We start from the raw sequence: 15,727 nt of genomic DNA on the forward strand, positions 1-15,727 counted from the left end.
TAATCTGTGTACTTTATAAATGTCGGGCGTGTGGGGCACGCAATTTCCTCCCCAACCATCACCACTATCGGCGCAGCCAATCGGTGAACTCGGTAAATCTATTTATATGCGGGTACAGCACATTGACTGGCGAACGAGCACACTGGCTGCGTCATGTCGGTCTGAGTCGCTGCTCGGTAGAGACTCTGCAACTCCTCCGTCTCGTCACGGTCAGTCGCGAGCCGCTCTTGCCTCTGGCTCAGCAGTGCCTTTTTTTTCACAGCATGCAGCTCAGCAGCAGCAGCCAGATGTTTAGGAATTCGATGCCAATATCGAGGTCTGCTGCTGCCTGCAACAACGAGAGGGCTTCAGCCGAGAGAGAGCGAGAGAGAGTGTCGTGTCGCTGTTCCTCCTCCCCCTCCCGTGTTGAAGGTCCGGCTTAGCAGTCGGAGCCACCGTCAGCCTCGACGATTTTTTTGTCCACTCATCAATCATCTTCTTCTTCTGTCGTACGGCCGATGATGCAGATGCAGAGCAACGACTACAATTTCATGATTAGGTTGGTCAAGCCAGATAGCCGCGTTAGGAGCAGCGGAGTTGCAAATGCCATGATGTCTCCTTCGTATTTGTGGATCGAGGCATTGGGTAAGGCGTTGTATGCTGTATGGTCTGTTCTGGATAACCACAGCCGAACACTGCTACTGGAAGGTTTTTTTAATTTCACATCGATCGTTGAGAAATATACCTGACTAAATCATGAACGCAATTCCGCACCTCTGATTAGTAAAGTTGGTTACGTACGGTGCGAAAGAAGTTCAACGTAAATACGTACGTACATGAATATATCTGTCAAAAAATGTGTTGATAGAATAAAAAGGACGGGACGGCGAGGGTTCCAAGGGCAAAGAAGGGGGTGCAGGTGCAGAGTTCAGGGGTCACCTACCTTCTCCAGCTTCACCTCGAGCTCCACCACATCGCCCTCGACCTCTTCGAGGCTCGCCCTAGGGGGGGAAGGGGGGGGCAGGGGTCACACGGAAGAGGTCACGGTCAGAGGAAGTCACTGCCACTGAGCGCACGCCTCCATCCCAATTGAAGCCACTGCAGGGGTACCGACGGTACAGGCAGATATGTGACGAGGTCGGATACGTGGGTTTTACTCCGGGCGTTCCGGTTTTCTTCCACATGTGTGAACACTCCTTTAATGCAGCTGAAAACACCTTAATATATGGAGGGCTACATCACCACACTCGCGTACCACGTGACGTCGTCACCGCACTCGCGTACCACGTGACGTCGTCACCGCACTCGCGTATCACGTGACGTCGTCACCACACTCGTGTATCACGTGACGTCGTCGCCACACTCGTGTATCACGTGACGTCGTCGCCACACTCGCGTACCACGTGACGTCGTCACCGCACTCGCGTATCACGTGACGTCGTCACCACACTCGTGTATCACGTGACGTCGTCGCCACACTCGTGTATCACGTGACGTCGTCGCCACACTCGCGTACCACGTGACGTCGTCGCCACACTCGCGTACCACGTGACGTCGTCGCCACACTCGCGTACCACGTGACGTCTTCGCCAGACTCACGTACCACGTGACGTCATCGCCACACTCGTGTACCACGTGACGTCATCGCCACACTCGTGTACCACGTGACGTCTTCACCACACTCGTGTACCACGTGACGTCGTGCACAGAGAGAGGGCAGACTCGAACGAGTCAACATTTCGGGCCGGATTATAATTGTTTTAGACAGCAGTGGCAGGACAATGAGCAGACCTCACAATCGACGACACCGTTGTTGGGGATCATCAGTACCGTGCAGAAGTCGTTGCCTGCTGCTGCCCAGTGCCCAGGGTTATCACAAATCTTGGGATTTTTGCTTTCACCCCAGGATACTCCTCCTCCTCTTGCTGTTGTTGATGTTGAGGAGGAGGAAGCTGCTCTGCTGGGAAATTATTCCGTCTTCCCGGGGACATTGAAAGTCCCGGTAATTGTCAGTTGCGCAATCACCATCATCAACATCATCACCGTAACAATTAATCGCCACTAGGGACGACGTATTTTTACTTGCACGAGTGCATTTCTCCCCTTCACTTCTAATCATGATAATATTAACTACTACATATGTATGCTGAACTTCTTTCACACCGTACGTATCGAACCGTGCTATACGGCAGCGGCCTGTCATACAATCTCAAGGTACTTGACATCAGTGACAATGCAGGCCAGGGCTGGGGTAATGAACGGCCGAGTGAGACATTCACATTCTCACCACGAGGCTTTCTGGGTTCCTTTTGTTCTACGGGAGGTGGATGGCTGAGTTCAGTGTTCGTCACTCATCTTCAGAGGGGGTGGTCACTTTCGCCGACAAGACATCATCAGTGTTGGTGAGGGCCGCCGCACGTTTGAAACCATTGGGGGTTTTTGTGACAGCAGCACGACGATGACGACGATGATGACGACGGCGACGATGATGACGACGACGATGACGACGATGATGGGGTTGTGCTTTCACCATTTGTGTATTCTCGGGGGACCGCACACGCCAGGGGCCGCACTGAAGGCCACCAGGGGCCCGCCAGTGTCCCGCGGGAGCCTCGCAATGAAGACGCTCACTCAGTTCGTGGCTTATGCCTCAAGGTTGTCGACCGGGCAATGATCCCAAATTGTCCAATCGCAAGAGCCGAGCTGACGTGAACACCCAATGATGCCGGTTGTTGTAATCTCCAGCGCAACGTCTCCGGGTGTATATATTGTGTGTGTATACACAAACATGTATATGTGTATGTATACATATTCTTTGGGTCTTTCGGTAAAGCCACGTAGATAGAAAAATAATAAAAAAATAATCACAACATCACGACGTTTCGATCGCAACACAAGCAAATCGTCATCAGGTGAGAGCTGCTGAAGCAGGAGCGCTGCTAAGGGGCAGGGAGTTATGACGGTTTGAGATGGGTGTGGCCCAAGGGTCAGTGGGCGGGGCTAGAGATTAAATTTGCATGTAAATGTAAGATAGGAGAAATCTTGTATACATATTTACGTGTGTGTACATACATAAAAATGGTCACAAGTGTTGCTTGGACTTTTAAACATTCCTCTCGCTCTCCTCCTTTTGACTCCGGTTTTTGCCGAATAACCAAATCAATTGGCACGTTTGCCCATGACGCGACAACTCGGTTTGATTGGCTCCGTCGCTGTGTGGTGGAGGGCTATATAGTTACTGACATGATGCCCACACGACGACCGAACACAAAACAAGCTGTGCATCAATCCCTCCTTGTTTCTCATCGTTTTACAGACGGTGTTCAAATTGTTGCTGGTGGTGGTGGTGGCGATGCCAAAGACAAACGGGAGGGTTCTTTTTTTTGTTTTAATCGCGGTAGTCAAAACATCCCTGTGGTGTGATGTGACACGTTCCCCCTCTCTGGGTGGTCCTCACTCCCAGATCCCCCCCCCCCCCTCGCTGATCTCTTCCCGTGACCCCATTCCATCACACACGTAGCTCTGATCCACTTTCATCTCGCACCACTCTTCGCCTGCTCGCCCGCCCGCCCGCCCACTCTCTGCCTTCCACCAAACGGTTTTGGCTCTGCAAAGTTCAAAGGCGCAGCCCTACAATGGCTTTCTAACGCCACTGCCGGCAGAATGGGCCTCCGGTGATAGACGGCCCCCTCGAGGAGGCCTACTCCTCCAACAGCTCGACAGACGGAGGTCATGGAAGACGTGGGAGCACCCGCACATTAACCCCAACCCATCGTAGACTGTGCTACTACACCCGTGCCTACTGCTGGATGGACAGAGGCTTGGAGGCGGGGCAGAGGGGGGGGGAGGGATTCAAATTGGTTTTAAAATAACGGCCTTTATTCCAAGAGAGGGCCACCATTCATGCGTAACATTTCGGCGCAAATAAATAATTTACTGTGCTCTTTCGCCTTCAAATATTTCGTGTCAGGGGCCGGGCGTTCATTGTACGGGGACGGTCGCAGAAAGGGCACGGGCCCCTCGGAGCCGAGATATTTCCACTTGGCAAGGTTGGCGGAAAGCGTGCGGGCGCCCGGGGGTGTCATTCATCACGGCGAGGCGACGCGCACAGACAGAGGTGCCCTGTGTAGCCTCCAATGGGCCCGCTGGGGCAAGTGCTCTTAGCGAGCACCTAAAAAAGGCCAGCGCTGGACACCTATGAATGAGAGGGGGTGGGTAGGTGACCTTCCCGTGTTGTTATGGGTTGACCGACTGAGATGACCGGTAGATGCACCGCCTGTGCTCCCTACTGCGCCAACTTGCTGCATTTTAGTCGCCCGGCGCTCTGCCCCTTTGTTGTGAGCGTCACTCCTTTGCCTTCCGTTGTTGCTGGAGGGCGACTGTCTCCAACTGCCCAGTAGCCTCATTCACGAGCCTTCTCCACAGAGGCCGATCTTGACATCGCCGGTACCGGTCATCGGCAAGTCCACTCAGCTCCACATCCTCCCATACCACATCAGTCCATCTCTTCGCTAGCCCCTGCGGTGACCATTAAGTCCGCTCCATCCGACAAAACAGAAGCTGCTTGGGCATGCGGAGGCTTGGACAGGCGGGTTACGTGACCCAGCCAACGCAGCTTGGCCTGCTCGAGGAGCTCACTGAAGGGGACTCTATCCAGACCCTACAAGGTTCTATGAGCTGTGGTCAACAGGACCTGCAGCATTGTGTGACACAAAATTCCAGACAGATTCCACAGTGGTTATGCAGCCGATGGATGATAAGACAATGTCGCTCGACTGATTAGAAGTGAGATCTCTGCTGCCAAACCGGAGCTGATGAGGAGCATGCTACCCAGGTATGGGAACTCCTCCACTCTCTCCACAAGTTCCCCATTACTCATGTAGAGTGGACGGGGGTGGAGCGTTTTATGACATGCATCTATGTTGAAATTCTTTCACACCGTATCTGGCCAACCGTGCTAATCGGAGGTGCGGGGGAAGGACAACAACAACAAAATACCCAGGCAAATTTTTTGTTGCTGTGGTTTTCACACCTGATGATGATTGCTTGTGTTGCAATCGAAACGTCGTTATAATTTTTTTGTTTTATTTTTATTATTGTATTATTTCCCTTCTACGTGACTTACCGAAAGAACCAAGAATATGAATCCCTGCAGTCACGAAAGCTTTAAATCTAAAAATACCCAGGCAGTTACTTTGTTTTGGTGGGGGTGATTTGCTGTAGCCCCACCTCTTAGTGGCATGCGTCAAGTTCAGGAGCTTAGTATCCAACTCATTCTCAGAGTGTGCAGCGATTTCCAGATCATCAGCATACAAAACATCGTTGACCAATAAGCAGCCATCCCTTAACTGCACCTGTCTATCGATCAGCCTCCCATTGAATATCTCTAACAGATTGACATTCGTGCGGAACAGCCACGGAAAATGTTCTAGAACTATGTGGTCAATGAAGATGTTAAATAGTGTTAGGGGCAAGAGGATATCCCTGTCGTACCCCAAGGTGAACCGGAAACGGCTCTGACTCCCGACGGCGCAGCTTTACCCGGGCATGCCCCCCCCCCCCGCCGTCATGAAGGTCCTTAATGATAGCAAGCAGAGGAGAATCCAAAGCCCTGGTTTCTTGATGACATCATAGGCCTTGCTTACACCTCTACTGTAGCAGAAGGACGGCTCCTGCCCGAGTCTATACTACTAGAGCACCATCAGCCTCTCATCACCATGCCTGGCAAAGTGACGCTGAATCTTCCTTTCCAGGACATTGACCGTCAAGGCGCAGAGGCGGTCTCCCCTTCTTATAAAAGTGGGACACAACCGGGCAGGGCATGCTCCAAATCCCGAGGAAAGCATCCTGGTGGGCCTAGCGGCTACAGCAGGCAGCCTGCACACAACCGTAACGCTCTCGCAGCTATTGTCTGTTCAGGGTATCCTTGTCTCAGGCTCTGGATTGCTCTTTGTACCTACTCGTCAGGTCGTTCTTCAGCCAACCTACAGGCCACAGGGAGGTGGCTACTTCCTTCAATATTCTAGGCTCTGCAGACCTAGCGGGGTCAACTCCACCTTGCCATGATTTTATCTGGGCCTGAGAGGATCCTCCTCCTTCCTGTACGACCTCACAGACACATTCAGCAAATCTGTGGGTCAAATATTGAGGCTCAGAGATCAGATCACCATTGTTGAGTATAGTTTATAGGGGTAGCACTGCAAATCACTTTTGAAATAGAATCATCGAGTGATTTCTGATCGTTGGTCACAAAGGTAATTTCCATCAATCCACCGCTGGGCGAAGACCTCCCCAAAGCCGCTGCAACCTCTCATGACCTCAGCGATGTGATACTCCACTGAGGACCTTCACGAGGACCGATCTCATCACTCAATCTCCTTGATCAACATCCCCTTGGTGGACGCACTGCAGCAGTTTCCATCTGCTACGAAGCCCAGGACAGCAACTCATCTCTGTCGCGCCAAATGGGCTCTCTATCTCTCTGAACCTCCGAGCGAAGGCTGCGGGTAAGCGCTCTCATTCTAGGGCATGGGTGAGTGCAGACAATGAGCCTGGCTGTTTCTTCCCAGCTGGCTCTCCTCGACCAGCCAGAGGTCTGGACTGGGGAGGTACCCAATGAGGCCACAGCAGCTGCACGAGCCACAGTCCTGAACCTCGCCCATTTACCCTCGGCAACGGGAGGGGAGGGGAGGTCGCAAAAACCTCCAGCTGCAAAGTGATGATCGCATTCTCGCTTGCAGACTTTCGGCCTGGCTGTTTTCGAGCTGCAGCTGTACACACATACCCACGCACAAACAAAGATCCCCCGCGTAGCTTCATGCATTCTGTCGGGGCAAGTGCAATTAGTGTGCACCTATTAGGGGTGGCACAGTGCGCAAGGGCGTAGTGTTGCCAGAACAAACGCCCGGCCGCCTTTGTCTCCAAAATGCTGACACTTTACACACCGCATGAGGTACTCATTTAAGGCTGAGTCGACCTAGGATATACACAAAATTGCTAGCTCTGCTGACCACGTGTGTCTCTGTGTGTTGTGGTCGTGCAACGTTAGCGCACCGCGCTACGAGCCCAGAAACCCGAGTTCGATTTCCGCCACTGGGGAGACAAAGGTGGTGGGGCGTGGTGCTGGCCACCCACCCCCTCGTGTACCGTGCCGGCCTTCATAGGTGCTACTCGCGAACAGCACTTGCCCCAAGAAGTCTGTTTACAGCCTATACGGGGACCGTGAGCGGGCATTGAACTCGGGTCGCCCCGGTTCGTAGCGCAGCGCGCTAACCGTTGCACCACCAACCCCCCCCCCCCCCCCCCCACACATCAACATTCACGTCCTTAAATCTCTCTCAACCTCGCGCTGCTCGCCATCACAATTTGCTGTCGGGGCCACGCCCCGCCGGTGGGCAGCGCGTGGGGATCACGTGGGCGTGAAGCGACCGGAGCGGCGCGGCTTTGTGGGTGCAGCTGGGGTGGGGTAGGGGGGGGCGCCGGCCGTCTGCGGGCGCAAGCGGCAGGCACGGGGACTCGCTGCAGGATCGACGGCGGCCTGCGAGTGCGTGGCCACGAATCCCAAACCGTCGGCCGCCGCCGCCGCCGTTGTTGCCGTCTTCACTCCTTTAAAGGAGGAAGGGACGAGAGCCACTCGGCTTCTGAACAGACGATCGAGCGGATTTCAAACTTACGCAAACAATTACATCTTTAAACCTGCTGTTATTAATCCATACGGAAGAAGAAGACGAAGAAGAGGAAGAAGAAGAAGACGAAGAAGAATAAAAAGATGAAGAAAGAAGGAGACTAAGCAAGCAGAATAAGAAGACGAAGAAGGAACGAGAAGTGGTGTGCTGCGCTGCAATTTGCGGCGGCCACAAGAGGTGGCGGCGGGCCGAGGCCCCCACCGACGACGGGACGGCACTTGACGGAGAGCCCGAGCGGGACGACCACGGCGCTGGCCGCTGCGCCACCGCTCCGCCCCAGATAGGCCACGCTGGTGTAAAATACAAAATACAAAAACGACAAAGGTGCAGCCCCCTGCAACTCGCGCCACTTCCGGCGCCACCGCTGCTCCTGCCGGCGGTGGAGGCCTCCCGCTGGAGTGGTGGTAGAGAACCCCCCTAGACGGTGCATTCTGGCCGACTCTTACCATGGCGTGTTTGAACAGCTGGGAAGTAGCCACACTTTACCTCGCCACACCCATTGAAAACTTTAACTATCTTTAAACTATTGAACTAAACTGTTTTTTTTTTATTTTACCGGGTAAGGCCCACTGAGCCGTATAGCTCTTTTCCAGAAGTGACTTGGATATCGCAAATGATAGCTCAACGAAGTGGCTCGTCATGTGGAAATTTATAGCAGCCAAATACTGTACTATAAACGCGTGTTTCTAAATGTGGACGGAAATACCGGAGCACCTGGAGAAAAATCCATGCGACCACGGAGAGAGAGACACGCAAACTCCAAATACACAGCAGGGGTCAGGGTCGGGATTGAACCCACGACCTCCTGTATACCAGGTGAGGTAGTTGACATCTCCTAGCCACCGCCACGCCCCATTGATACCGCTGCTGGGTAGACAGATTGGGGAGTTATTAAACGTGGGACTGTTGCTTCAACTGCCGCTCCTCACGGGAGATGGGACAGGCGGTGATCTCTGGATTTACAAGTCCACTGTGCTCACCACTACGCCACGGGTAGTGAAATAAAGCTTCCTTTATTTAGACAGGAAAGCCTCAACGAGTCTCGGGGTCTCCTTTATCAGGAGGGTGCTGCTCCGCTAGGGTGTTGATCGCGTAATCCGCGTGCATGGTAAGCGTTGCGTAATCCATGCGTATGCATGATTTTTCTCACTTGTGTGTGTGTGTGTATATATGTTCGTTGTGCGTGTGTGTGTCCGGGTTCCGTCACCCTGACCCTCACGTCAACGAGACGATCGCATCTCTTCAGTGTCCATAAGCCAAAAAAATGTCTTTATAGACTCCACGGGCCAGACCCCCCCCCCCCCCCCCAAGAACAGTCCCGGGAAGATTTTGACGAAACTCCGTCCAGATGTCTTTATCAGACTCGCCGCTATCATCTCAACATCCAAGCAAAATCCTTTATTTGTTCCGGACAAAGCCAATGAGCACGGTCGGATTAACGCGGGGGGGGGGGGGGGTCGGGGGGGGTACAGCCCATGGTCTCAGATTTTAAGGGCCCCCCCACCCGGGCCCCCCCCCACCCAATCTACTTAGCAATGGCTACACCGTGGAACTGTGATAATAATACAAAAACTACCGCTAATTCAGTCGTTTAAGTCGTTAGATTCATTCCCTGTAAGGCGGTGGGTAGGTGGGTGGTTCGCGGTTCGGATTCTAGCGGCCGCCCTGGTGAAGTAATCCTGCGTGCACTGGCGTCACGTTCCGGTTTTTATATATATACAAAAATGACGTCGCAGATCACTTAGTTGGGATTACACACGGCCACCATCGTTACCCATGACGCGAAAGCTGGGCAGGAACCTCCTTAGAGTGAGCTATGAGACTCAGTGAGGGTTTCTTGTGCATACAAACAACAACAATAATAATTACACACACACACACAGTGTGTGTAATTATTATTGTTGTTGTTTGTGTGTGTAATTGCCAGCTTTGTGCCGAAATTACAGATAAGGAAAGAGCCCAGCTAGCTGGACTCACATTTAGCCACACCAGGTCACCTAATGACCTATTAATTAAATGTGCGGTTTATAAAAGAATATGGTAAATATAGTAAGTTAAATGTAATTAAGTAATTTATATTACTTAATTGCATTTTTTGATCTACTTGCTTCTTTCGGTAAAGTCACGTAGAATGGGGATAAAATAATAATAAAAATAATAAAAATTCTCACGACGTTTCGGAGGCAACACAAGCTTCCGTCTTCAATGTGTAGGGGAGGGGCGGTGGGGAGATAGGGGAGGGGCGGTGGAGTGTAAGGGAGGGGCGGTGGGGGGTTATGGAAGGGATGGTGGGGGATAGGGGAGGGGCGGTGGAGTGTAAGGGAGGGGCGTTGGGGGGTTATGGGAGAGGCGGTGGGGGAAAAGGGGAGGGGTGGTGGGGGAAAAGGGGAGGGGTGGTGGGGGACAGAGGAGGGGCGGTGGGGGATAGGGGAGGGGGGGATAGGGGAGGGGAGATGGGGGATAGGGGAGGGGCGTTGGGGGATCGGGGATGCAGACCGACACAAGCACATCCAATAACCACAATATTCCGCGCACGCACACCCACACCTACCACACACTCATTTATGTGCAACGGAGGGCCATTGCCCGAAACGTCGCCTATATATTTATATACGTTTCCTTCTTCCGCGCAGCGTTGTCGACCGACGCGCTGCTGTTGTCGTTATTTTGTCCGGGGACTTGGGGGCACCGCTGCCAAGGCAGAATCGCCACCGCCACGTCGCTGTTTAATCGGCGTTACTGATGGTCAGATCCAGAAGGGCAAACCCGGTTTGGGGTTTGCGCGTTTACACGAAGCCTGTGTTGTTGGTTGAGCGTAAGCACGAGGGGAGTCGTTCTGCCAACAGTTTGTGTTGACGCGGGGATACGGGCCGGTGCGGCTGGTGAATTCACGGGGTTTTGATTGTTTTACCCGGGTGAAACAAACACGGGGCTCGTGCGACACTCAAGTATACGTCGACAAAGAGTTTATTTATACACACACGTGCACCAAGCCTCTCGTTAACCACGTGACTTGTGTGTGGTCCACCCCCACTCTGAACCCCTCCCCTCTCATCCACAGGTCTGTTTTTCTCCATCTACACCAGCTCCCGCCTCCCGTAAATCGCGTGGCTTCTACGTGACCACCCCCAACTCGGAATCCCTGCCCTCTCATCTCTTCACCTCCACATCGAACCGCTCAAGCCTCCCGTAAACCACGTGATTTGTGTGTGGCCAACCCCACTCCGAACGCTCATTCCCGCCGCCTGCTGTGAAAACAGACGCCGCTCCTTCTTACAGCAGGAGGGGCGTCGAGGCCCTGATGCAGCCTCCTCCTCCTCCTCCTCCAGATCCTCATCTCTCCCGACCCCTCTCTGCTCCCGCTTCTCCTTTCACTTCCCCATGCTGCTCCCCCTCTTTCCCTCCCTCCCCCTTCTCATCCCAGGCATTACTCCCGCGACTCCTCAGTGCAGCCCCTTCCAGTCGGTACCGCCAGCCGGAGTACAGCAAGTTCTCAGTTCGACTCCCGTCACCGTCCATAACCCTCGAAAGGGGGTGGGTGGGGGGAGGATTGAAGGCGGATCGGTTACATCGTACAGGCACGAGAGGTGGTGGCGCCGGCTTCGGGGACAGTGGGCCTCCGACCAGCAGCGGATCGAGCGTGGCTGATGTGGATGACGACACAAGCGCGGTTATCATCGGTGACCCCCCCCCGCAGCAGTCTCGCGAGAGCCGTGGCCGGCCACGGCTGTGTGGACGGTTCACAGGCCGCCTCCAGACTCACGCCCAGCAAACGGCAACGTGGCCAATGGAAAAGCCCTCTTGGCAGCCTGGCAATTGCGACAGCGCTGCTGTTAGCGAGCACCTGTTAAGGCCGGCAGGGCGCACGAGGAGGTCGTGGGGGCCGGGCGATGGGGGTGGACGTGATGGAGGCGTGCCCGGCCCTTTATGGGGTTGCTACTCGCTCACAGCACTTGCCCCCAAAAGTCTGCTAAGGCTATACGTGGGATCTTTGTCTTTGTTGTGGCCAGCACCACATCTGTCTGTCTGGCTGCCGTTGTCTCTACGGTGGCATTAGAGAGGTCAGCGCGATTTCCGCCGATTGCTGCTAGTTGCAGAGGATTGGCAGTTCGACCCCCAGTGGGCCGCCCTGGTGAATACTTCGGGGGGGCGCTAATCACCAACTCCACCCCACTGCTTCACCCCACTGGGGGTTCATTGAAGGCTGAGCTGACCTAGGTACACACGCACGCGTAAAGCTAACACGCGCGCGCGTGAGCGGGCAACGTCTTCGGATTAGCTCGTTAAGCTCTTGCGCGGCCGCGTTTTAAACTATGGCTCTAAGTCCGGCCGCTGAGCACAGAAAGAGGGGGTGGCACGTGCCTGTAGGGACCCGCGTGCCTGTATGGAAGTGCGCGTCTGTAGGGATGCGTGTGCCCGTAGGGACACGTGTGACTATAGAGGTGACGTGTGACTGTAGGGACACGTGTGCCCGTAGGGACACGTGTGACTGTAGGGATGCGTGTGCCCGTAGGGACACGTGTGACTGTAGGGGTGACGTGTGACTGTAGAGGTGACGTGTGACTGTAGGGACACGTGTGACTGTAGAGGTGACGTGTGACTGTAGGGACACGTGTGACTGTAGAGGTGACGTGTGACTGTAGGGACACGTGTGACTGTAGTGACACGTGTGACTGTAGAAGTGACGTGTGACTGTAGTGACACGTGTGACTGTAGAGGTGACGTGTGACTGTAGTGCCACGTGTGACTGTAGTGACACGTGTGACTGTAGTGACACGTGTGACTGTAGAAGTGACGTGTGACTGTAGTGACACGTGTGACTGTAGAGGTGACGTGTGACTGTAGTGACACGTGTGACTGTAGAGGTGACGTGTGACTGTAGGCGGTGACGTGTGACTGTAGTGACACGTGTGACTGTAGTGACACGTGTGACTGTAGAGGTGACGTGTGACTGTAGGGGATGACGTGTGACTGTAGTGACACGTGTGACTGTGGAGGTGACGTGTGCCTGTAGAGGCGACGTCCAAAAACTAAGAGGGCCACCTCAGCGAAACAACAACAACACTGGGCAGCTTTTGCGTTTGTGATCCTGGGAAGCCGGTGGGATGCAGTGGGTCCTTCAAATAAACACCGACAGACACAGCGTGCTTCCCCACGTCATCATCATCATCATCAACCATCGTCACAGCCACGAGCAATCAATCCACTGCTGGATGAAGGCCTCCTCAAGCTATCCTACGATATTGACAATCCACTGAGCATGCACACGAGAGAAGAGTCATCGCCTCTCCCTCCCACCCCCATGGACGTCCTCTGGGGGGGGGGGGGGGGAGTCGCGTTCCGTTCCGAAGCTGCCACTTGCATTGCTATTGACCGTCGGTCATCGTCCCTTCCAGCGACGTATCCTGCCCTCGTGTGTAACGGGGCAAGGGGCAGGGGGTTCTTCTATAGCCGAGGTAGTCACACGGCCATAGCAGGATATGTATTCTGAATGTGGTGCACCGGGTGTGGACATACATTGCCTGGGTTGCAGACCCAGGCAACACCGAGGCTGAAATGCACAAAGCTTGGCTATGCGGTTATTAAGGGTACTTGGAACAGAGCGAGATTGTCATGGGGAAGTTACAATAGTCGCCTATTTGGCTCCTATTACGAAACAAAGTATTATTATTTTTCTCCTCTAGAATGTTTTCATTTTCACTAAGCGACCGCAGTCCCCCCCCCAACTACTCCCCCACCACCACCAGTTCCCTGCCTTCTGAAGAAGCGCCAACACCGGAAAACCCCCAATACTGTAAATATTAAAATAAAAAACAAGGAGGAAAAACCGTGCATACGCATGCATGCGTGGGTTTACAAGAACAGTTTTCCCCACGTGTGCTATTTTGTCCGCGCCCGTGGCTCGCCTTCGCCACCACAACCCCATCACCTTCCCTTGCAGTGCAACGCGACGACGTCACAGAGATGCAGGGCACGTGGGGCGTGACGTCATTGCCTTGACTCAAAAAAGGCTAATCCGCTTACCGTTGTCAGAACGTCAGAATATCAGAATGGCAAACGTTGCAGTGAGTTTACTCTCCAACACACCGGTGTGCTTAACTCGTAACTAATTGGCACGTTTTGTTTACGTGACAAACCTTACTAATTGGCTGTGGGTGCTGGCGGGTTGAACGACACATTTATGTCTACGCGATTTAATCCATTAAAAAAATACTCTGTTATGTATCATAACATGTATTTATACTGGAGGAATCCGATTAGCTATAAGGTTTTTTTTTTCACAGATGTCCAGCCGGGGCGGGTAAAGGACGTTACCACAACGAGCAATACAAAATTACGATTGGAGTGCAAAGTGCAGGTAGGGCAAACGAATCACCCAACAAAATACGAATAAAACAAAGCCATCCCCATCCAACCAGGTATTTGGGAAAACCCCTTGGATCAATGTGGCCGGATTTCTCTCGACCAGGTTCCTAATCTCGTAACGGAACTTAATGCCGCAATGTCCTTGATGTCGGATCATGTGAAGTAAAGTTCCCCTCCTGGCTCCCGAGTCTCACAACTCTTTTGGACATTTTAAAGAGGTCCCTGCCACGTTGGGGTGGAGCGCCGTCGGCCTCGCTTGGTGTGGCGGGGAACTCTAGAACACCGGAGAAACCCCCCAACACCGCGCACACGAAGCCGGCGATTATCGGCCCTCGTGTCTGAGACGCAGATGGGTTCACGAACCCTGCCAGTTCGCCCGTCCTGCCATCGTCTGGCCACCTTGCAGCTCCGTATAAAGCATTAGACGAGGTTTCAATATTATTTGCCTGCAAGCGGACACTTTGTGTGCGTTGTTTACACTGCACTTTTTTAATGGATGCTGCGTTTTATTTTATTCCTCACAATAACGCAATCGTGTTTGAGGCTGTATCCGCATTATAATTACTATGGCAGATTTAAATCAGTCTCTTTTTTTTAGAGATACAGTGTGGTATTTCATGATAATCTATATTTAACTTAATTTTTCTTTAAATTGTATTTTTATATTGCGATTATTATTTTATAGCTAGTTTTTTTTTACTTCTCTTATCTGTTAGAATGTATTCTTGATGCACTGTACTGTGACTTGTTGCCTTTGTTGGAGATGCGTTGTTGTTGTTGATGATGAAACCCAATTTAAGAGCTTCAAAATCAACCGAACTGAGCTCTAAGGGATTTGGGAGTTTGACAGATCTGTACATGATTCACCAACCCTCGCCTTCAAATTGCTTGATTCACACGCGCACATGCAAGACAAAGATCCCCCCCGTGTACCCTTAACAGACTGTTGGGGGCAAGTGCTGTTCGCGAGTAGCACCCTATGAAGGCCGGCAGGGCACACAAGGGGGTGGGGGTGGCCAGCACCACGCCCGGCACACGTAGACACACGTAGACACACGCCACACGCTACTTGCGAGCGCTGCCTGTGGCTCCACAATTAACAAACAACTCTCAACAAACTCGCCACGGGGCCGGAAACCTGCGGCTCAGTAGCCGCATGCGGCGGCTCTTGAAGGAGCTCTGCTGCTTCGTGACCTCATTTTACGAGGACCACCGCCGTCTCGGATTCACCACCACCACAGTGCATACGGCTCTTGAAATATTGAGGGGGTTTTTTTCAACAGAATTCGAAACTAAAATGTCTCTCCTTGTTATTGTGTTGGCCGACTCATGCACGAACCAATGACAACAACAATGCGTGTGGCCTTATGAAAAAAAATACATAAGAAGCGACGTTTCGGGCAATGACCCGTCTTTTCCCCAAAACGCCACCGATTGTAATACACATTATACCTTTTTGTTTAAAGGCCGCAGCGTTATCGCCCAACGCGTTGAGGTTTTAATTTGGCCTGTTCATGTTTGCTGCGTTCCGATCTCTCCGTTGTTGTTGTTATTGTTGTAACATCGCGGTTTCGTCTGTGACCACATCTCGTACCGAGTGAGCCTCGTGGTGTTGTGACCTCAAGCAGCTCCTTGTTCTGGAGCCTGGGGCTGCCCTGCATGGGAGCCACAGGATGAATTATAGATGGCGATGATCG

The 15,727-nt window shown here is 53.0% G+C and overlaps 1 protein-coding gene across 4 annotated transcripts in view; it reads right to left on the bottom strand.

The window, feature by feature from the left end:
• The window catches only part of LOC116946886 (arf-GAP with coiled-coil, ANK repeat and PH domain-containing protein 3-like), an 85,356-nt gene that overhangs the window by 62,989 nt on the left and 6,640 nt on the right, over positions 1-15,727 (bottom strand). For all 4 annotated transcript variants that reach the window (XM_032962129.2, XM_032962127.2, XM_032962131.2 and 1 more), the window contains exon 2: positions 923-980. In XM_032962129.2, the coding sequence (XP_032818020.2) occupies positions 923-980 (58 nt within the window). The remainder of the gene's footprint in view (positions 1-922; positions 981-15,727) is intronic.

This window comes from Petromyzon marinus, chromosome 28 (genome assembly GCF_048934315.1).
Source record: "Petromyzon marinus isolate PM22_M1 ecotype Great Lakes invasive population chromosome 28, UKy_Petmar_22M1.pri1.0, whole genome shotgun sequence".
In the NCBI taxonomy this organism is placed as follows: domain Eukaryota; kingdom Metazoa; phylum Chordata; class Hyperoartia; order Petromyzontiformes; family Petromyzontidae; genus Petromyzon; species Petromyzon marinus.